The sequence below is a fragment of the Cnephaeus nilssonii genome (genome assembly GCF_951640355.1).
Source record: "Cnephaeus nilssonii genome assembly, chromosome: 17".
NCBI lineage: Eukaryota > Metazoa > Chordata > Mammalia > Chiroptera > Vespertilionidae > Cnephaeus > Cnephaeus nilssonii.
Genome location: NC_137088.1, coordinates 36,746,870 through 36,769,532, shown reverse-complemented (window position 1 = coordinate 36,769,532; position 22,663 = coordinate 36,746,870). Strand labels below are relative to the sequence as shown.

The window sequence follows — 22,663 nt, the reverse complement described above, 5'->3', positions numbered from 1 at the left end:
CCTCAGGCAAGGTAGTGCCCCTTTCTGTACCTTTTTATTTTCCGGAGGGGGGGGGAAAAAGTGCTAAACGATTTCTGTTACTTTTTGGAGGTGAGTAAAGAGGGTGTGTGGAAAGCATTTTAAGTTTCTGTATTCCAACTGGTCAAAGCAGGTTTCCCTTCCCTAATTGTAGTGAGGCAGGATAGTAAGAAGCTAGGAAAATTTCTTGGCAAGTGGAATAGGGAAACTGAGACAGATAGTTACTAGTAAATAGCAATTTGCAGCCATCGAGAAAATCCTATCTTCCCTAAACCAAGGGCAGTTAAGAGTAAATGGTTTGGCCCTGGCCAGTGTGGCTCAGTTGGTTGAGCATCCTCCCATGCACCAAAAGGCTCAATTCCCATTAGGGGGCGTGCAGGAGGCAGCCGACCAAATCTCTCTCATATCCATGTTTCTCTCTCTCCCTTTCTCTCTAAAAAATTAATTAAAAAATACTTTTAAAAAAAGTACATGGTTTGCACTTCTCCCAAATCAGAGGGTAAATAGCATCTACTCAGGGAGATAGATGGTAGAAATCCAATTAGTGCCATTTGCCAGCCACACCCAAGGACAGATAAAGAGAATAAATCTCATTTTGGCACATCAGCATAAAGTTGATGAATATTCTATTGAAATCCTCCCCTAAATAACTAGCCTTTATTTTATTTTTTAAATATATTTTTATTGATTTCAAAGAGGAAGAGAGAGAGATAGAAACATCAATTATGAGAGAGAATCATTGATCGTCTGCCTCTTGCACAATCCCCAGGATTGAGCCCGCAACCCAGGCATGTGCCCTGACTGGGAATTGAACTGTGACCTCCTGGTTCATAGGTCGACCGGCTGGGTAACAACCAGCCTTTAAAACCCTCAAAACAAGGTCCCAGCTCACGCTCTCCCTCTCTCCCTCCCAGGAGCACACCTACGCCTCCCTCCTTTTCCCCCCTCAGGCATGCACCTCCTAAACTCTAAGGGACCCCATGAGGCTGGCAACCAGGGCAGCAAAGGGCAGTGGCAGTTCATCCGGGACAAACCCCCCGAATTTGCCCCCAAGGACCCCCTTTTCTCTGATTTCGTAGTGAGCCAAAGCAGCCCAGCCCAGGCTCATTTCCCCACCAAGTCCTTCTGTTATCCTAGGCCAGTGGTCGGCAAACTGCGGCAAACTTGGCCCCTTGAGTGTGGCTCTTCCACAAAATACCACAGCCTGGGTGAGTCTATTTTGAAGAAGTGGCGTTAGAAGAGGTTTAAGTTTAAAAAATTTGGCTCTCAAAAGAAATTTCAATCGTTGTACCGTTGATATTCGGCTCTGTTGACTAATGAGTTTGCCGACCACTGTCCTAGGCCCTTTCTTGTCTCACTGTCCCCAGCTTCAACAAATGTCCTCTAAAGTTCACCTGGACTCCTGTTGTCAGATATTTCCTGCACGAAGTCAAGAGCCCACACACTACCATCAAGGGCCAGGTCCCCTTTCCGGGAACAGTAGCATTAGTTAAACCTTATTTTGCATGCACTTGTTGAAGATTGCTAGTGACCTTGCTCAGCCTCTGGCAGGGTGAGAACCTGACCTCTGCCTACCACTTAAAGGGCTTGGGTAGATTTGAATAAAACGGGTGTTTGGCAATCGCACCTACTGGAAGTCCTGGATATAAAGTGGCTTCCTCCGGCTCCAGGCACTATTACTTGTATTTAACAGAGGCCTTCTGAAGGCTGGGCCTGAACTGAAAGGTGATGTGTGGTAAACCACACGTCGGGGACCACACAGGCATCAAGTCTTTTGAAATCATGTATTGTGGGTGGTTGCCGGCCTGATTGTGCCAAGAGCTGGGTATGCGGGTCTCTGTTCCTTGATATTTTCTTGACCTTAATTGCTGAGACCATTGTTTCATGCAATTTGTCAAACACTAAGTGTCATAAGAATTAGAATAAATTAGTACAGGCTTATTACCCAGCTACCCAACCTGTCCTCCAGCAAATCTGCCTGTGTCAGCTCCTTTTTACTCTTGCAGCCACTCCTGGGTGGTGTCCTGTATTAGCATTCCAGGTTCACTGCGGTTTCTAAGGGCAGACTACAGTGACTTTTAAATAAAATAAGACCGTTGGTTTTCCTCTCCTGTGACAGTCCAAGCTGCCCAGGGCTGATAGTGTCACAGGAAAGGGACCAGGGCCCGTGTGTGGGTGCTTGACTTCATGCAGGAAAGATTTGCAACACCAGGTGATTTTGAGAGTACGTTTACTGAAGCTGGGGGCAGTGAAATAAGGAGGGCCTAGGACAGAAGAAACAACAGGAGACTAGGCAGGGCTGCTCTGTCTCTCTAGAAACATCACGGGAAAGAAGTGAGCCAAGGCCAGGCTGCTGTGGGCTCACTGGAAAGTCTGAGAGAAGGGGGCCTTGGGGACAGGTTCAGGGGGTTGGCCCGGGATGAGCCGCCGCTACCCATTGCTCCCCTGGTTGCAAGTCTCCTGGGGTCCCTTAGAGTTTAGGAGATGCACGCTTGTGAGGGAAGAAAAGGAGGAAGCTAAGGGCACGGGCTTGCTCCCAGGAGGGAGTTAGTGCGCTGGGTCCTTTGTCTTGAGAGTTTTAAAGCCTGGGGATTTAGGGGAGGTCTTAGGAAAGGATCTCAAAAGAATATTCATCAACTTTTCCACGTCTGTCGGTTCAGGGTCCTGGTCTCCACTGATTGGTTGACACCAGGGCAGGGGTTATTAGTTGTCCCAGCTGGTCTTGTTTCTTTTCTGCAGCTGAAATACAACTGAGGCCTAGATGTTATTTCTAGGGAGGAAAAGGGGGGGAGGAGGTCTAAAACCACATGACCAGTGATATGAAGGGTCAGGCGGTCTAAACCACATGGCCAGCCATGTGCCAGGGGAGGAAAGGCCACCCTGGGGGCAAGGTCCGGCACCAGTTTTACCTGTTGCTAGGCACCGAGGGCTTTCCCCTCTGGTGACCTTTTGTATCTGGCTGTAAATTTCTCGGCCAGTTTGTTTGGTTACCTGTCACAGTTTCCCAATTCCACTTTCCAAAGAATTTCCCTAGCCTTTTTTTGTTTTGTTTTGTTTTGTTAATCCTTACCAGAGGATATTTTTTCCATTGCTTTTCAGAGTGGAAGAGAGGGACAGAGAAAGAGAGAGAGAAACATCGATGTGAGAGACACACATTGACTGGTTGCCTCAACCCAGGCATGTGCCCTTGAGTGGGAATCAAACCTGAGACACTTAGGTGTGCAGGCTGACACTCTAACCACTGAACCACAATGGCCAAGGCTTCCTAGCTTCTTACTAACCTGCCTCAATAGGGCAGCTCAATGGTGCGGAGGACCAGGTTCTTGCTTTTTCATTGCTCTGTCGTCTTGGACATCTGGCGGCTGACTCATACTTGAGATGGCTGCCCCGGGTCCCCACCAGCACATTCCAGCCAGCAAGACGGGTCTGCCCAGGAAGCTGCACACCTAACTTCCCTTCACGAGCCACTGGCCAGGACCTAGTCACATGATCACACCTAGTTGCAAGGGAGGCTGGGAAATGTAATCTTCAGCTGGGAGGTTATGTGTAATCTTCAGCTGGGAGGTTATGTGCACTAAAAGCTTCTATTACTCTAGGAGAGGAAGTAATAAATATTGGAGGGACAGCAGTCTCCCTACAATCCTCCCCTTTGGGCCACCCAAATATCCATATACACCTGTCTTCCCACACAGAAAACATGCAAGGGAGACAGGCCTGAAGTCCTAATCCAGGCGTCCTCAAACTACGGCTCGCGGGCCACATGCGGGTGTTTTTGCCGTTTTGTTTTTTTACTTCAAAATAAGATATGTGCAGTGTACATAGGAATTTGTTCATAGTTTTTTTTAAACTATAGTCCGGCCCTCCAACGGTCTGAGGGACAGTGAACTGGCCCCCTGTTTAAAAAGTTTGAGGACCCCTGTGACCTAATCAGTTCTTTTAGCTCAGGGCCCAGGATCTGTGGGTGATTTGTAGTCTCTATCAGCGGTGGGCTCTGAACAGGAAGCCAATTAAAACTCTCATCTGAAATACTTGTTAAAGTAGCTGACCAGTCTGGCTGACAGGAATTGTAAAAGGTCCCTTCTGCTAGGGGAGCCAGTCCTTTGCTTGGTCCGTCTGGCAGCCCCTTCTTCTCAGGAAGCCAGTGATTCTCACATGTGTGCCCCAGATTTCTGGTCATCATCAGCACCTGGGAACTTGTTAGAATGCAAATTCCTGAGCCTCACCTAATCTGCTGATTCAGAAACTCCAGGGTGGGGCCGGTTCTGATGCAGATGAAGGCTGAAGAACCACCGCTCTCCCTGGCTGGTTTGGTTCAGTGGATAGAGCCTTGGCCCGAGGACTGAAGAGTCCGGGAGGCAACCAATCGGTGTTATTGACCACATTGATGTTTCTCACTGTCTCTCACTCCTCCTTTCCACTCTTTCTAAAAATCAATGGAAACATATCCTTGGGTGAGGATTAACAACAACAACAAAAAGAACCACTGCTCTAACTCCTGGTTCTCTACCTCCTGGCTTTGTCCTGGAGGGCTGAGGAAGGGGTAGGCATTGGGGTGGGGTGGGGGCTGGGGGGAGGCTCTCCTGTTCATTATTCTCTGTGGCCTCACCTGAAGTGGGAAGTGAAGAGTCCTAACCCTAAGAGGGACTTTTCCTGACTGCCAGGCTTAGGAGGGGCCTGTGAGCCAGGCATCAGAAGCTGTGTGTCATCATCTGGGAGGCTTAGGAGCAGGGATGAGAGGAGAGGCCAGAGTGTCAGAGCTGTGGCTTCCAGCTAAAGACGGTTTGCCTGCCGTCACTGCTGAGCTCTGGAGCCAGTGAAATGCTACCAAAAGCGGGCAGGCCCAGGAGCTGAGCCTGTTGATGGTTGGGATCAGATGGCTCTAGCTCTGAGGTTGGAGGCTAGAAACCAGGTGTGCCCCACCTGTGAGTTGACACTCTCCCTCGTTCCTCCCCACAGGGAGTTAGATACACAGAGCTGGGCAAGAGACTCAGTGATGAACTAAAGAAATCTTTATCAGGTGCCTGCTCTGTGCTAGGCACAGGGGACACAGCAGTGAAATTGCAGACAAGGTCCTAGACCTCAAGGAGCTTGCAGTCCAGTGCGGATGATGACACGGAGACGCGTAACCAACCAGAGTGTGAGGGCTCAAAGGAGAAGTGTAGGTAGGGTAGGCAGATAGATAGGAGAGGGGAAGAGGGGAAGATTTGATCTCATCCGGGAGGCTTCCCCGAGGAAGTGAAACTGAAGTCTCCATTCAAAGGATGAGTGGGCCAGCCGAAGTGAGAGACCACACAGGCATTTCTGGGCAAAGGGGACAGCACCTGCAAAGGCCTGGTGGTAGGAAGGAGCCATGTTTGAGGACCCAAAAGATGGCCCTGGCGCCTCCCTTAGCTAGAGGACAATGGGAGAGGAGTGGGCCGAGACTGGAGAGGGCAGGGTCAGGCCACCCAGAGTTTCACAGCTGTGGCCGTCTGCTTTCACCTGGATCCCAGGGAAGATTTTGGAGGGCTTGTCCCTGGGGAGTATCCCACTGTTCTGGCCACTGTGTGGAATGGGGGCCTGGGTGGTTCCAGGTATCAGCTGAGTAGGAGAGCAAGGAGCTTCTGGAACCTGAAAGGATTTGGGAGGCGACCAAGGTGTAGCTTCTCATCTGCTGCCGCCAAACTCCTGGGAGTCTTAAGTTCTCGATTTTTGTGTAGTCTCTCCTTGGTTGTGCAACCTTGACAGCTTCTAACTTTAGGTTTGGCATCTCATTCAAAGCCATTTCCTTCCTGGAGCTGAGCTCTCATTGAGTGGGGAATTTTTGGCTGCTGCCTAAAGTGACACAAGAGAATGAGCCCTTTTTATCCCGAAGAGGCTGAGGTGTTGCAAGGTCAGACAGGGCTCGTGTTTGCTCTCTTGGAAGCTTTCCCAACATTCGCCCCTTTCCAACTACCAGGGAACAATGAAACGTGAATAGGGCCCTGGCCGGTTCGGCGCAGTGGATGACGTGTCGGCCTGCAAACTGAAGGGTCCCAGGTCAAATTCTGGTCAAGAGTGAGTACCTCAGTTGCAGGCTCGGTCCCCAGCCCTGACCCCCAGCCCTGGTCAGGACAGGAGCGGGAGTATGCGGGAGGCAGCCGATGGATTTTCTCACGATGATGTTTTGTCTCCCCCTCCCTTCCACACTCTCTAAAAGCGATGCAGACATACCCTCAGGTGAGGATTAAAAAGAACCAGACGTGAGGAGTCAGACCCTGCGGCCACGAGGGGCTTGCCAGTGGAGCTGGTAGCATTGAGCCAAGACCTCCCAGGTTAGGCGTCAGTATGTCTGGGTTCTGGTCATATAACTTGGATTTAGCACCTAATATATACCCGGCAAGCATCTTACCGCACACATCTTGTTATCCCCGGGTTATAATGAGGCAACTGAGGCTCAGAGATTGAGTAACGTGCCCGGGATGGGAACTCAGGCCCACGTGACCTTAACCCTTCCTGGGGTAGGTCACTAGATGGCATCAAGTCTGACCCCCCCCCCTCTCTGAAAAATATGAACTCATCCCAGTTTATAATTAGATATCTCTTGTTTAGCTAGCTTAATGTCAGGGTCATGTCAGTTTTATAACGAAAGAAATCCCTAGTCCCTAACACAACACATGAATGAATGGGGAAGGATGAGTCATTTTAGCAGCTGTTGCAGTACAGGTCCATGGGCGGGGAGGGGAGAGGGGAAGGGGGAGAAGGAAAACAGATCATGCGCTCAGATTTGCCTAATTTTGTCTCTAGTTTGAATTGGTAATTTTGAGTGGGGTGTGTGTAGTGGGGACAGAACTTTGGATACCCAGGAGGGTTGAGTGAGCCCAGAGGATTAGGAAAGGGACAGAAAAGGCCTAGAAAGCTATGTATCAGGGTTCTTTAGTTATGGCTGAATCACTTTCATTTGTTTATTTCAACCATCTGAGTCAGCTGAAGAATAAAAACAAGTGTATAAATATTACTTCACTGTTTAACTTGGGGGCTGTGAAGGACGGGGGGCTTTCCAGAGTGTGCCCACAGAGGAAAGACCTGGTCAGCAGCTAGAGGCCCTTCTGCTCACGTGCGTGGTGCCTGGGTTTGCCGTTGTGTTAAGCGTTCCTGGGCAGCCGGGGAGGAGACCCCAGGCCCCTCTGCCAAGGGCCTGCCATGCATAAGCCTTTCAACGGAGGGAAACGGGGCACAAATAAACAAAACGACTGTCCTAGGTTTCACTTCACTGAGGTATAAAGCAGAGAGAGCAATCGGACCTTTTTCCCCAGAGCTGTTATCGCAAGTAAATAGGCCAGGCATGCAGGAGAGCACCTGGGACAAAGCCTGATCTAGACGTAGGGACGATGGTAACAGCAGTAACACTAATAGCGTATAACGGTGGAGCACTGCCTTACCTCCTGCTCATGGCAACTCTCGGGTGTGGGGACAGCTCCTCCTCTCATTTGCCAGACGAGACTTAGAAAGCTCCCCTTGCCAGCGAGCCTGACCGTGGCTGGCACAGCTGGTTGGAAGCATGCTGGAGTGCCGAGAGTTCATCCGGCTGCGCTGCGTAAGGGATGCCTAAGGGATGCGTGTGCCTTAGAGTGTGGGATACCCTGAAAACACAAAGCAGGTGGGAAAGAAGGCAGGCCCATCACCTCCTGTGGACCTCGAAGCGGACAGAGAAAGACGCTTCTGCTCCCCCAGCTCTGTCCCCCTGGTACCTGAAACTCAACCTTCATTACCTAGGGAACTTCCACAAATATCCGGACTCTGATGTACTCGGTCTGAGAACCGACAGTCAGCCCCTCAGCACGCAGCCACCAAAGCTGTTGCTTCCATCACTGGCATTCCCTCCCTGTCCCTGAGGGTCCAGCAGGGAGAAGGACCCTGGCTGCCTGTCCTCCTGTGTGTGACAAGGCTGGCCACCAGTGGTGTAGGCAGGCACAAGCAGGTCCCATCTCTCCTCTGGCTGGCGCCTGTATTATGCTGCCCCACACCACTGAGCCGTTCGAGGCCAGGCCACGGCTCACTGAGTCGCCGTTTTTATTAGAGGGTTTAAAATGTTGGAAATGTTGAAAATGGTCATTCACCCCAAATGCTCCCTTCTGAGACCTTAACTTGGAGATCAGAGTTTTTTTTTTTTTTTTTTTTTTTTTTTATTCAGGCAGGGAGAGAGGACAGAGTTCAGAGGATGACCATTGGTATATAGTTTGTCCCTGGCCTTGGACCAACTACTTTACATATCTTGTCCCACTAAGTCCTGGGATAGTCGTATATTATTTATTCTGGCTCCACAGAAAATACAAATGATGCTCAGAGGATTAAGAAATTTGCTCTTGGACACAGCTAGGAATTTCAGAGGCTGGGTCTGGAAATGGGAGCTTCCCCACATTTACTCTCGGTTCAGTTCTTTTAAAAAGTATTGATTGATTGATTGATTTGAGAGAGAGAGAAAAAAACACACACACAGTTTGTTGTTTCACTTATTTATGCACTCGTTGCTTGCTTCTGTACCCTGACTGGGGATTGAACCCACAAGCTTGGAGTATTGGGGCAACACTCTAACCAACTGAGCTATCCGGGCAGGGCCTTGGTTCTGTTTGTTTTTTTTTAATCCTCACCCGAGGATATTTTTCCATTAATTTTTATAGAGAGTGGAAGAGAGAGGAAAAGATAGAAATATTGATGTGAGAGAAACACAGCGATTGGTTGCCTTCTGCACGAGCCCTGACCAGGGCCCAGGCCAGGGAGGAGCCTGCAACCGAGGTACGTGCCCTTGTCCGGAATCGAACCCAGGACCCTTCGGTTGGCAGGCCGATGCTCTATCTACTGAGCCAAACTGGCTAGGGCTATTTTTTTTTTAATCCTCATCCAAGGACATGCTCTCATTGATTTCAGACAGAGAGGAAGAGAGAGGGAGGTAGAGAGAGAAACATCGATTGGTTGCCTCCCATACATACTCTGATCTGGGGGGAGGGGCAGTTGAACCTGCCATCCAAGTATGTGCACTGACTGGGAATTGAACCCTCAACCTTTTGGTATACGGGACAATGCCCCAACCAGCTGAGCCACACTGGCCAGGGCACCTTGGTTCTGTGTGTGTGTGTGTGTGTGTGTGTGTGTGTGTGTGTGTTTTATCACAATTTATATTTTTGGGTTGATACTGCAGTCAAGTTTGTGTGGAATCTTTTTGAGATTGTAATCCAGGGGGGAAATGTTGTCCTGGAAGCCTGGGGTTGCGCCTCCGCATCTGTCATAGGAATGATACAACCAGCTTGGCCTTCGCAGACAGGAAACCCACAGTGAGATCGGAAGCTCATCACCACCCCTTCTCAGGAACACGTTGGCCTCCTTTACCCTGTCGTGCCCTCGAGGTTCTATTTTTATTTCCGTGACACTCTGGTGTACCCGCCTGGTGGAGTGGGTGTTGTATCGGATCAGCTATCAGAGACCGGGTTTCCAGGCGTGAAGGGCAGAGAGCCACACCTTCTCCCTCTTGTGCTTTTCATGGGGGGAAAGGAGGCAGGAAAGGGCCTGCTCTGTACCTTCCCACTCAGACCAGGTGGCAGCAACTCCAGAGTAGAAGTGAAGGTGTTTAAACGTCTTGTTTACTGTCGGCATCTGAAGGACACCTGAAAACCCATAGCATGCTGAGACGGGGCTTTCACAGGAAACCAGGACCTCTCATCAGATTGTCTCCTTGGGACCGACGGGACTGGCGTGGGGCTCCTGTCAGCTGAGCTCTCCGGGTGTGCGTGTGACGTGGCCTTCCGAGTGTGACAAGCCAGCCTGAAAGGTGCTGACAGGCCCAGCCACAGGGCATTCTCTCCCGCGTGAGTCCCCCCGCTCCCCGCTGTGCCGCTGCAAGTCACTGAGAAAGAACAAGATAAACAAGAGAGCCAAAACCGGTTTGGCTCAGTGGATAGAGCGTCGGCCTGTGGACTGAAAGGTCCTGGGTTCGATTCCGGTCTTGGTTGCGGGCACATCCCCAGTGGGGGGTGTGCAGGGGGCGGCTGATCGATGTTTCTCTCTCATCGATGTTTCTAGCTTTCTATCCCTCTCCCTTCCTCTCTGTAAAAAATCAATAAAATGTATTTTTTTTAAAAAAAGAAGATAAACAAGAGAGAAACCGGACTCTCCTTAGAATGGAAACACAGCAACGCCTTTTACATTCCCCGTGGGTGGAGGCCATAGAGGGCAGCCATAAACGGGCGGTTCTGCCAAATGTGTCTTGGCCGAGACAAAAAGACCGGTGCAGAAAGGGGAACAGAGTCAACAGGAAAAGGCCCTGAGCTCAGGTCGGGCCAGGTGGTCACCCTTCCCCCCGTTTGACGGATGTGGAGACAGACCCAGCCGGGCCTCTGACAGGGGGACAGTGCTTCTTCTGGGGCCACAGGCAGTTCGGGGTGCAGGTGGGACCTGCAGGAAGCCGTAGCAGTGGGGAGCAGCTCCTATTCTTGTGGCCTGGCTCTTGCAGGGAACGGCAGCCTGGGGTCACGAGAGGAGCTGGGGCCACCTCCGCCTTTTTGCCTCGTACACAGATGTATGAGGACGCCACGAACGTGGCCCTTTGAGGAACACAGGATCCTGCCCTAGGCAGTCTGTGGGGAAGGGTGCCGGGAAAGAGGCCATCTCCTAAACCGGGGGGATTGTCAGGGAAGATAAAGACACAAGGACACCAAGTGGCATGGGGTGGCCCCTTCCTGGCCGGGGCACAGTATCCATATCTGTACACCCCCCGGGTCCGTCAACGCAAGAATCGGCGTTCACCGCGGTGGTGGTTCACTGTTGCATTTTGTACAGGGACGGTGCTCTCCCCTGCCTGTGGGAGGCGGCCGTGTTACCTAAGACACAGCCCGGGGGCTCCAGGGGTCCTGCCTGCAGGGCTGCCGTTGGTGAGTAACCAGCTTCTGGGCTCCCAGTTTCGGCCAGAGGGGCCTCCACCTGATGGGAGTTGGAGAGAGGGTGGTGTGGTCCATGGCCACCCTCCTGAGATGCCTGAGGACCCCAGGTGGGGAGACGTGAAGCGTGTGTTCTCCAGGGACCCCAGCCCTGCCTCTTCACATTCCTTCTGGGAGGGGATCCCCCTTCCTGCCTCAGTGCCCCTTTGTTTTACTTTTCTCCCTCCGGCGGGGCTCCTCACCACCCCGAGTCCCCGTTTCCTTCCTCGCTAAATATCAGTGCACGTTAGACACTTGGTAGCAAATACCACAAGTGAGTTGGATCTGAATTTAGTGACCGCCTGCTTACTAATCTGGGCCCGATGGGTTTTCCAGGGCACACGGTTTTTGGTAACTCTAGTTCAGAAGACTCATTTCCAGTCATTAATTTAGTTAGCTTGCTTATTGATTTTGTTTCTTAAGAAACATACGTTTTGCCTGGCCAGTGTGGCTCAGTGGTTGAGCGTTGACCTGTGAACCGGAGGTCATGGTTTGATTCCCAGTCAGGGCACATGCCTGGGTTTGCAGGCCCGATCCCCAGTGGGGTACGTGCAGGAGGTGGCCAATCGATGATTTCTCTCATCATTGATGTTTCTATCTCTCTCTCCCTCCCTCTCTGAAATCAATAAAACGATTTTTTTTAAAAGAAACATACTTTTCTATGCAACAAATCCATGATCACTGTTGAAAAATCCTATAATGTGAATAAACTGAAAAACAAAAACCTCCCCAAACCAGAGTATAAATTTATTGATAATTACACCACCTAGAAATAATCACTGTTAACATTTTGTGTGTGTTCTTAGGCTCTTTTTCTCTCCATATAGAGATGTCTTCTCTATTTTTACACATATTTTACCAAAACACTGGTAACACATGTGTCCTTTTTTGTTCACTCAATGTATTAACACCTTTCCACGTCAATGGATATACACATAACATCTTTCTATTTACTATTAAAGTGTGAAAAACACACAAGTTAAGACATTCAGTGAGGGCGCCCGGCTGCCACGCACACCGGCTGGCCGTTGTGGCAGCGGCAGCGGCTGGGCTGCTGCTCCCGAGCGGTGAGGAAACTGCTCCGGAGAAGGACAGGAGGGGTCAGGTCCTAAGGCTCTGCCTCCCGGACTCCACGCGGGTCCGGCACGCTGGTGGTGACGGAAGAGGGAGCCACCTAAGGAGATTCGGCCACTCTCTGACTCCCAACAAAGACCATCACCACCATTTCTTGAGCACCTGCTCTGTGCTGGGCGTCATTCTGGACATTGGGGTGGGTGGATTCAAAAGAGATAAAAGGCACAGTGCTATCCCTCAAGCAGCTTGTAACTGAATGTGGGAGCTGAAACCCACTCAAATGATGTGGCGGAAGAACGGTAGGAAGCATTATGTTACTAGAATAGGCACTAGGAAAAAAGTTCATGCGTTTGTCCTTGTCAGACCCATCGATGTCTTTGCTCATGAAATAACCAGGTATGCAGATGAAAACAAAACCATTAATATTCACTTAAAAGAAGATACTCAGAGCCCTGGCAGGTGTGGCTCAGTTGGTTGGAGTGTTGTCCCATTTACTGAAAGGTCTCGGGTTCGATCCCCAGTCAAGGCACATACCCGGGTTTCACGTTTGATCCCCAGTTGGGGCTCGTGCTGGAGGCAACCAATGTTTCTGTCTCACATCGATGTTTCTCTCTCTCCCTCCCTCTGCTTTCCTCTCTAAAATCAATAAAAATAGCCCTAACCGGTTTGGCTCAGTGAATAGAGCGTCGGCCTGCAGACAGAAAGGTCCCAGGTTTGATTCCGGTCGAGGGCATGTACCTTGGTTGCGGGCACATCCCCAGTAGGAGGTGTGCAGGAGGCAGCTGGTCGATGTTTCTAACTCTCTATCCCTCTCCCTTCCTCTCTGTAAAAAATCAATAGAATATAGTAAAAAATAAAATCAATAAAAATATATCCTCAGGCGAGGATTAAACAAAAAAAAGAAGATACTCAGGAGTTGTCAGTAACCAGCAGACAGACTGGTTGTTCAAGCTGGATGGAGTTCTCCGTAATGCCTCCCAGACTTGGTTTATGAGTCAGCCTCGAAGGATGTAGTTTCTTTTGCCCTCGATGGCTTATTGGTAACTGAGTTAATAAACTGTTTTACTTAAGAAACTATAGAACCCCTCATGGAGGAAGAGGTGCAAGTGTTATGTGGTGAATAAAATAAAATAGAAGCTCTTTTACTAAAAAAAAATTTTTTTAATGAGTAGTAAAATACATAGAGACAGAAAGTAGGATGTTGGTTGCCAGGGGCTACGGGAGGGGGACTGGGAAGTTAGTGTTTGATGGGGACAGAATTTCTGGAGATGGATAATGGTAGTAGTTACACAACAACGTGAATGTACTTAATGCCACTGAACTGAACACTTAAAAATGGTTATGATGGTAAATTTATGTTATGTGTATTTTATCATAATTTAAAAATAAGTATACTAAAACTAAAAAAAAAGTGTGAACAATTTAGATGAAAATGAAGACTCCCACCCTACTCTTTATGCTCACCATGTGGGCTGTAGAAGAGCTAACCAATGTGTTAATGAAGTTCCTGTGTTTTGAGCTAAGCCATTGACACAGTGTGTTCTCTTAGTTCTGGTGAAAGTCGTAACTGGGAATGGATGAAACTGGTTGGTTTCCATTCCAGGGCCTGAACTCTATAAACAGCTAAGCTCTGCTACTTCTTTTATAAGATAGTTTATTTAAAAGAATACTTTATCAGTGACAGTCAAAGAAAAAGTCACTTTTTCTCCCCCATTCAGCCTTCTTGTTACTTCTGTGCATCCCCTCGAGCCCTTCTTCAGCTCCCGCCCAGTTTTCCTGCTTTTTTGAGCAGGTGGGGGTCCAGGGCAGTGCCATCTGCAGGTGATGGTAATGACCTTGGTATTTGAGTAGTTCTGTCCTAACCAATGAGAAGGGAGCTGAAACCCACTCAAATGATGTGAAACAGTGAAACCAGTCCTAGGTTTGAATCTTATCAGCTGTTTGATTCAGGGAAAAATAATTTTGCCTCTGAGAGCCTCCATGTGCTCAGAAAAAAAAAAAAAAAAGAAAAAAAAAAAGCAGATAATTGTTAACCAGCCTAGATTGTCATGAAAGTCAAATAAATCTGCTTGGTGCCATACAAGTGTAGTGCCATGCATTTAGGCATCATTAATATTGTTCTAGTCCCAAAGCTTGTGTTTGAAGTGCTTTGGCTCCATGGTAACAATCAGTTTTGTTTAGAGAGAGACAGTTTACCTGTTGGAATGAATGCTACTGGGGACTCAAAGGCTGGAGGGGGATTGTCTCAGCTCCACCTGATGATGCAGGTGTGAGAGTTAACAAGGCAGAAGCCTTCCCTGGGACTTGGGTGCCCCCATTTTTGTGGTTCTCAAATAGGGGTGTACTGCAAACCACCAGAGAGTGAGGGGCCATGCATGCAGGGCTGCAGAATTTGGATTTGATCTGGGAGGCAATGGGGAGATATCAGGAGTCAGGTGAAGAGTATATTCTTTATCCAGATGATGTGGCCGTAAAGGCTTTAAGCAGAGGAGTGATGAGGCCAGATCTGTATGTTAGTGAGATGCAGCCTGGGAGGGATCCGAAGGCCTCCGAGCTGGAGGCGGTGGCTGCTGGGAGAGATGACACCAGGGCAGCGATGGAGGAAGCTGCCTGACATAGAGTCGGCTCCGAGAAGCTGGGTGGAAGCCAGGGTAGGCACCCTGACAGTCCCGTGGGGTTTCCCAAACTGATGCAAAGGGGAAGTGATTACAGAAGGCAGGTGACCTCCACCCGGGCTCCTTTGGCCAGTCCTGTCTGCCCAGCTGTGTGATCTTGGGGAAGTCACTTAACCTGCCCAGGCCTCAGTTTCCTCATCTCTAACTGGGATAAAATGGAAAATCCTTGTGAGGATTTGATGTATGCACAGCTGGGCCTGGGTGTCGCAGTGTTGGTACTCAGTTGACGTAGCTGCTATTTTCAGAGTCCCCGTCTATAAAACAGGGAAGGATGCATATGTTTCCACTGTTTGTGGAAGGGGAAGCTGTGGGACTAACTAGCCAGAACTTTTATATTCAGGGGCTCACCTAGGGACTTAGCAGGATGGATAGCTTTACCCCATGTGTTCAGGGAAATGCATAATTTATAGAGCCCTTTCATTTTTCTTTCAAATATGTTTTTATTGATTTCAGAGAGAGGAAGGGAGAGAGAGAAACATCAATGATGAGAGAGAATCATTGATCAGCTGCCTCCTACATGCCCCCTACTGGGGATGGAGCCCGAAACCTGGGCATGTGCCTTGACCGGGAATTGAACCGTTACCTCATGGTTCATAGGCTAATGTTCAACCACTGAGCCACACCAGCTGCGCTATAGAGCCCTTTCATGCCTGTGTTCTCATATTTCCCTCCCAATAGCCTATGAGATAGGCAAGCAGATATTAACATGATTTTCCTTTTATAGGTGAGGAAACAGGCCCTTGGAATGAAAGTGACTTTTTGCTCGGCCAGTGTTGCTTAGTGGTTGAGCATCTACCCATGCACCAAGAGGTTGCTGGTTCAATTCCTAGTCAGGGCAAATGCCCTGGTTTCAGGCTTGATCCCAAGTAGGGGGCGTGCAGGAGGCAGCTGATCGATGCTTCTATCTTTCCCTTCTTTCTGTCCCTTCCTCTCTCTCTAAAAATCAATAAAAACATACATTTTTATTTATTTATTTATTTATTTATTTATTTATTTATTTTTAATAAAAACATATTTTTAAAAAAGCAAGTGACTTGTCTAAGGTCACACAACTAGTAGGATTACATTTTTTTTAAATCCTCACCTGAGGATATGTTTATTTATTTTAGAGAAAGGAACGGTGAGAGAGAGAGAAAGAGAGAGAGAGAGTGAGAGAGAGAGAGACAGACATGGATGTGGGAGAGAAACATCAATGAGTTGCCTCTGGAATGCACCCTGACTGGGGATCAAACCCAAAACCTTGGTATGTGCCCTGACCGGGAATCAAGCCTGAAACCTTTTGGTGTATAGGATGACACTCCAACCAACTGAGCCACCTGGCCAGGGCACAGCTAGTAGGATTAGAAACCAGGTGTTCTGACTCAGAATGTCAGAGCTGAAGCGATCACAGGAGATTTTCCTGACCAACCACTACATTTTACAGACAGAGTCCCAGGCTCCGAGGGAGAGAACCCGCTGGGGAACACGGTGCTTTCGAGGCAGAACCGGGACTAGACCAGCCTCTGGATGGCTGTTCCACTTCACGGAATGATAACACCTTTCTTCCATTCCACCTTGTTTCAGGGAAACCAGTTCCTGAAATCTGGCCTTCTGTCCCAGACTTCCCGGGTGCCGAGAAGCCAGGACCGCCCTGGGCAGCTCCTGTAAGAAACACGGAGGAGGAGCAGAAAAAGGGGCAGCTTGTGAGGCCGGCTGCCTTGCCGGGCCCAGGTATTTTTAATTAAATTTACATTTTTTTAATTTAAAGAACACGTAAGGAAATGATTTATCTATAAGGATATTCAGCTCAGTCTTTAATGTCAAAATATTAGAAACAACAGTGGGAATGGTAAAATTAATGACAGGTCATTGCAATAATATGTTAGCCTAACATAATACTGTTAACATTATTAGCATAATAATGCTGTTTACAATGATTCGGATATGTATGCATACATGGAACATGCTTACAATATATTAAATTAAAAAAGTCAGATAGTAAAAGAATATACAATTTTTTACCATTTTTAAGGAAAGAAAGAACTCAGTGAATGAGGGCTGTGTGCCAGACACTGTTCTAAGCACTTCAGTGATGTTAACTTATTTACCGTATTTTCCGGCGTATAAGACGACTTTTTAACCCAGGAAAATCTTCTATACGCCCAGTCGTCTTATACGCCGGAAATACGGTAACCCTTCTTAGCTGTGAGCTTGGTGATTACCTCCCTTCACCGATGAGAAACTGTGAGTGCAGAGAGTTAAACAGCCCGCCAGGGTCATATGCGTGGGGCCCAAGTATTTTACCTGTGGTTTCCCACGCCCCAGCACAGACTGGCCCTGCATGCCAGCTCCACGCTCAGGAGCCTAATGACCTGTCTGTTTCCCACAGGCCCAGGCCTGGCCTTCACAGCCAGGTGGTGGGTGCGACATGCCCCGCCACCGGGTCCTCTTTGCCAGTCACAGATCCTTTGCTTTGTTCTGTGGCACCTGGAGCATCAAGAGGAAAGTGATTTGTTCAAGGTCACATGAGTAAGGAAGTAGCATCTGAGCAGTGTCATTGGAACGCTTATGTCCCTAACCTCTGCACACACTGCTATCCCAAGCCTTTCAAACCACTTCAGATTTGTCTCCATTCTGAGTTATTTCCTGTAGCTAAAGAAAAAAAAGTCCAGGAAAGGGCTCAGGGACAGTTTACCCCAGGATGGCAGGACTCAGCCAGCTATAACTTCCCTGAGGGGCATTGCCACTCATGCCCACATCTCCATTTTCACCCTCTCCCCTGGAGTCCAGCCTCCCTTCCTTTCTCCTGCAGCCTCCTGAATGTGAGCCAAAGAGCCCAAACCCATGAAACCTCAGCTCACTAATGTGGATCCTGAAGCCAAGGTCAGCATGGACTGAGGAGCATGCATAGGCTTTTGCATTAGACAGACCTGCATTTGAATTCCAACTTTGCCACTTTCTAACAGAATTATTTAGCCTCTCTGTGCCTCAGTTTTGTCATCTGTAACATGGGCATAATAATAGTACCTACATCATCATGTTGTGGTAAGGAATCATACACCACAGATTTGCCCCCATGGAAGTGCTCATTAAATATTAGCTGATGTCACCCTGGCTGGTGTAGCTTGGTTGGGCTCATCCAGTGCACAGTCAGTTACTGGTTTGATTTCTGGTCAGGGCACAGGCCTGGGTTGTGGGCTTCATCCCTGGTAGGGGGCACAAAGGAGGCAGCTGATCACATTTATGTTTCTCCCTCTCCCTTCTCTCTAAAAATCAATTAAAAATTTTTAAAAAATTATTTAATTATTATTTTTTTTAGTCCTCACCTGAGGATATTTTTCTATTGATTTTTAGAGAGAGTGGAAGAGAGAGGGAAAGACAGAGAGAAATATTGATGTTAGAGAAACACATTGGTTGGTTGCCTCCTGCACAAGCCCCAGACATGGCCTGGCCTGGCCTGGGGAGAAGCCTGCAACCAAGGTACATGCCCTGGACTGGAATCAAACCCAGGGCCTTTCAGTCTGCCAGTCAACATTTTTCCCACTAAGTCAAACCGGCTAGAGCTAAAAAAAATTTTTTTTAAATGTTTGCTGATGTTAGGAACATTCCAGACACCCCAGATAGTTCAAGTCTGGAAAATTAATTCTAGGCCAAGGAGTCTGAGTTATTTCCTGTAGCTAAAGAAAAAAAAAAAGTGCAGAACTTTGATCAGCAATGAAAGATAAGGGGAAATAGTCATAAAGCAAATGTGACACTAGTTGATGGTCAACGGGAAACATAGTAATAAAATAAGGAAATTCTAGGGGAGTGCTGGTCAGGGTGGGGAGGTTACCGGTGTAGCCACTTCTGTTGTTCCTTATCTGGGTGACGGCAAAAACAAGCAACACACGTTTCTGCCAGCTTCTGCACCTTCAGTTTCTTGAATGCCCCTCAGAAGCACATGTGCCCTGGCAGGTCGAGATGATAAATACAGTCTATAGACAGGAAGGAAGTTGATTATTTATCTTTGCCCAAACTGAAAATAAGAGAGTAATCATTCATTGCATCAAATAACCCAAAGCTTGTCCTCTCTTGGGAAAGCCCCAAACTTCCTTTGGGCCCCAAAGTTGAGGCTGATTATCTTGTAGGAATGGAGAACGTAGAATGCAGAGGCAGCGAAGGCTGGGGAGGGTATGATAAGTGGGAACAAAGACTGCCTACATGCAGGAGACACCGGCCGGGAGGTTCTAGGTACTGCTGGTGAGTCACCCAACACCAGGGAGGTGAGGGCCCCTGTTGCTCCCACCCCTCACCTTGATAACTGGGGAAGGATGCCTAACCTGCCAGAGCTTCCTGGCTGAATGAGTGGTGGGGCTGGGATTCAGCTCAGGTGAGTTGCCCAGAGCCCACCTTTGTTTTATTAATTTAGAAAACATTTGATATTTTAGAGAGAGGAAGGGAGAGAGAGAGAGAGAGAGAGAGAGAGAGAGAGAGAGAGAGAGAGATTGGTTGGCTCCCACACATGCCTCAACCAGGGGATCAAACCTGCCACCTTCTGGTGTACAGGAAGATACTCTAATCACCTGAGCCACACCGTCCAGGGCCAGAGCCCACATCTTACCCCCTGTATATACTAACCCCCTTGCAGTAGGTGAGGAGGAAGTGGGGGAGATATGTGGAAGAGGAAAATACTTGAGTAGGTGAGCCACAGACAGATTCTGAGCACCTTGTTAAACAAATTCTCAAAGCCAGAATCCGGATAAAAGGGCTCTGAGTAGCTGAAATAACTCAACAAGCCTTCGCCGTGGGAGAGGCCATTGGGCTGTCAACAAGAACCTATTTACTCTTATTCTACACAGTTCTACCAGCCTTGGTGCTCCATACCGACATAGCAGACAGAGACTGATCTTTGTGCTTTAAAACGGTCATATCTTTTCATCCGGACAAGAACTCTCTAAGGAACGGTCTGTTACTCTTCTTTTTACATTTGAGGACGCTGGAGAAGTGAAGCACAACTCACCCAGTTTAACTCGTTCGTAATGTTAGGGCCGGGACGTGAGCCCCGTTCTGTCTGATAGACAGAAAGGCGACAGGGAGGCTCAGAGGCAGGCCCACTGCCAGCCACAGGGCAGGGGACAGAAGACCCCACATGCCAGCGCTGCCATGTGCTCTATACTCAGGCCCACAGTGGTGCCACGTAGCAGGATGGGATTTGCTGCATTCGGCTTGGGAAAGCAGACATTCTAGGAAAATTTTCATAGGAAATGTTGGTGTTTTTTCTTTTTTTTGGGGGGGGGGGGGAGTAAACGTTTTGGCACATTAAGGGTTAACGCTTAGTGTTTTCGAAATGACATTTATGTAGCCCAGTGTCTTCCCTGACCCAGTCCTTCCACGAGCATTTACAAAGCAAGGGCTAGTCCTTATCTGGTGTGTCATCCTTGTAGTCGTGGCCCAAATCCCATTCCTGTTTATTGACAAAACCAGAGGGATAAATAGACTCAGCCACTCCTCCAACTAGTAGCCCTCATCGGTCACAAGAGCGGACCTCAGTGATCGCCCCAACCCAAGAGACCTGGTGCAGCCCCCAGAGTGAACCCCAGGCATCAAGTCAGACCAGAAAATTCTGGCTGTGGGAGGCCAGTGCTGACCTTGGAGTCACAGGGCAAAGGAAGAGGACAAGGGACTATGTGTGTGTAGCTCTGCTCAGAGGCCGGAGCTAGGTCAGGGAGCGGGGACAGAAGCAGGAGGGAGATGGAGTTGGGCTGAAGCAGGAGATCCCAGAATGTGGGGCCTGTACCCAGTGGTACAGAAGAGCATGGGTGCCGGAAAAAATATATATCACATGCACAAAGAACTAGGGATTTCAAGGCTAAATACATAGCACAGTATGTGAATTAAAGTGGATTGAAAGAAAAACATCAAGTAACTCAGTGAGGCGGCACAGAGGCAGGGCCAACATCTAGGAGAGGGATGAATGTGACAGGCCAAGGGTACTGGGCAGAGGCCAAGAGGGGGCAGGGCAAGAGCGGAGACCTCATCCCAGGAGCAGCAGTGGGAGGGAGCCTTTCTGCAAGGCAGGGGCCCTGCACTGCTGGCCAGTGGGCACCTGTATCCCAGGCCACCTGAGGAGCAGAAGCCAAGATGAACACAAGGGTTTTCATAGGACAAACGCCTGGGAGAAAATATGGAAGGTGCTGGGCAAGGCTGGGGTGGGAAGGTTGGGTGGGAGTGTCCTGCTTGTAGTCTAAGGCAGGCTCAGAGGTGTCCTTGGGGAGACTTAGAGTCCCCAGCCATCTGAGTCTTGGGTCTCCTCTTAGTCTCCCCTCTTCACTCCATCACTGGGGGGACAGGGGAGCCAGTGGGAAGCTTGGCCTGGGTGCAGATGGGGGATGGATTTGAGTGAGCAGCAGCGCAAGCGCTCTTGTCAGCCATGCTGCCAGCAGCTGGTCTGCAGCACATGGCTGGTATTATTATCATTTTTAACCTGGATTAATTAATCTGTGTATTTGCCAAAGGTTTACTTCCAGTGTCTGAGCTATAGCTCTTACCCCGAAGCTTAGTTTATGGTTATAGTGCTCTGATGGACGGAAGGTGTGTGTGTGTGTGTGTGTATGTGTGTGTGTGTGTGTGTGTGTGTGTGTATGTATTTGTAGTGTCCTGTTTTGGGGTTCTCTCATGCAGTGTGGGTGTGCAAACACGGTACCTTCTCAAGTGTAGTTCTTTCAAATATGGCCAAAACTGGCAAATGTGGAAAACAAAAACAGCCCCGACAACTCTGGAAGCCGTCGCAGACCTAGAAGCTGCAGCAGACCCAGGGGAGAGGCTTAGGGTGGCTCCTGCTGGGCTCTGTGGGGATGAGAGAGCCTCAGGCTTTGCAGCAGATGAGTTGTATCAGCTGCCCGGGTTAATAGTTTAGCAAGGCTCACTGTCGTTTCACCTGGTTCCATTTTCAGTCTTCTGCGTTATTTTATGGCCCAAAGTCCAGATTAATCATCCTTTCCTGATATCGTCAACCAGAAATACGGGAAGCAGGTGAATTTCACCTGCCACCCTGGGGTCAAGGCCAGGTTTCCTTGGAAGGGTGGCCCCCAGTTACTCAGAGGCCTCACTTTCAGCACCGGTGAGGAGTAGATGATAACGGTACCCACCTCCCAGGATTGTTGTGAGAGTTAAATGAGTGAAAACAGTGAGGCCTTTCGAGCTGTCGCTGGCTGATGTCAATGTTTGCAATGTTTCCCTCCAGTCCGGTTGCACTGCCTCGTGCCCTCCCACCTCGTACCCACTTAACGCTTCCCCATCTCTCAAGCCCAGTCACATGCTCCTTCCTCTGGGAAACCCTCCTTGGTCTCCCAGCCTCTCCTGCTCTGACTCAGAGGCTCGTCATGGCCATGCCTGCCATGGTGGAGGTTTCTGGAAGGCAGGCCTCGTAGCTACCTTTCCTGTGTCCTCGGATCCTTGTGAGGGAGGTGTGACAGTGTAGGGATTCGATGTCACACAGATGATACTCCATTTGAAGGCTGGCTCTGCCACTTACCATGTGGCCCTGGGCAAGTGGCCACCTCCAGTGCCTCTGTTTCTCCACCTGCCAAATGGGGACCCATCCGTAGGGTTGTCGTAAGGATTCATTTGGGTACTGCAGGAGGTTGTGTAGTCTGGTGCCTGGGGGTGTCAGGAAATAGTAGCTGTCATTATTGACAACAGTCAGAGCCTGGTTTGGTCAGGGGACTGACAGGGACCCCTCCCTCTTTCCTCAGGGGCGCCACTTTCTGACCCACAGTCCCTTCTTTCCAGGGCCTGCTCCAGCCAGAGCCAGCCTCCTGCCTCCTCCTGAAGATGCCCCTCCTTCCTTAAAAACTGACCTTCCTGCTTCATCCGATCCAAAGGTAAATCCCCACCTGAAAGCCATGTCCCCAGTGTGCGGCACTCTTTCTCAAAACAGCAATGCATTTATCCCCTGAGACCAGTTTGGGGGTTAGAGTGGGGTGAGGGGTGGGGCGGGAAGGAGACCAA

The 22,663-nt window shown here is 49.2% G+C and overlaps 1 protein-coding gene across 2 annotated transcripts in view; it reads left to right on the top strand.

Moving 5' to 3' along the window:
- Positions 1–22,663, top strand: part of IRAK2 (interleukin 1 receptor associated kinase 2) — a 56,479-nt gene that overhangs the window by 12,076 nt on the left and 21,740 nt on the right. The window contains exons 3-4 of one of the 2 annotated variants that reach the window (XM_079795384.1): positions 16,259–16,405; positions 22,445–22,536. In XM_079795384.1, coding sequence (XP_079651510.1) covers positions 16,259–16,405; positions 22,445–22,536 — 239 coding nt within the window. The remainder of the gene's footprint in view (positions 1–16,258; positions 16,406–22,444; positions 22,537–22,663) is intronic. The other variant, XM_079795385.1, reaches the window with a different exon arrangement.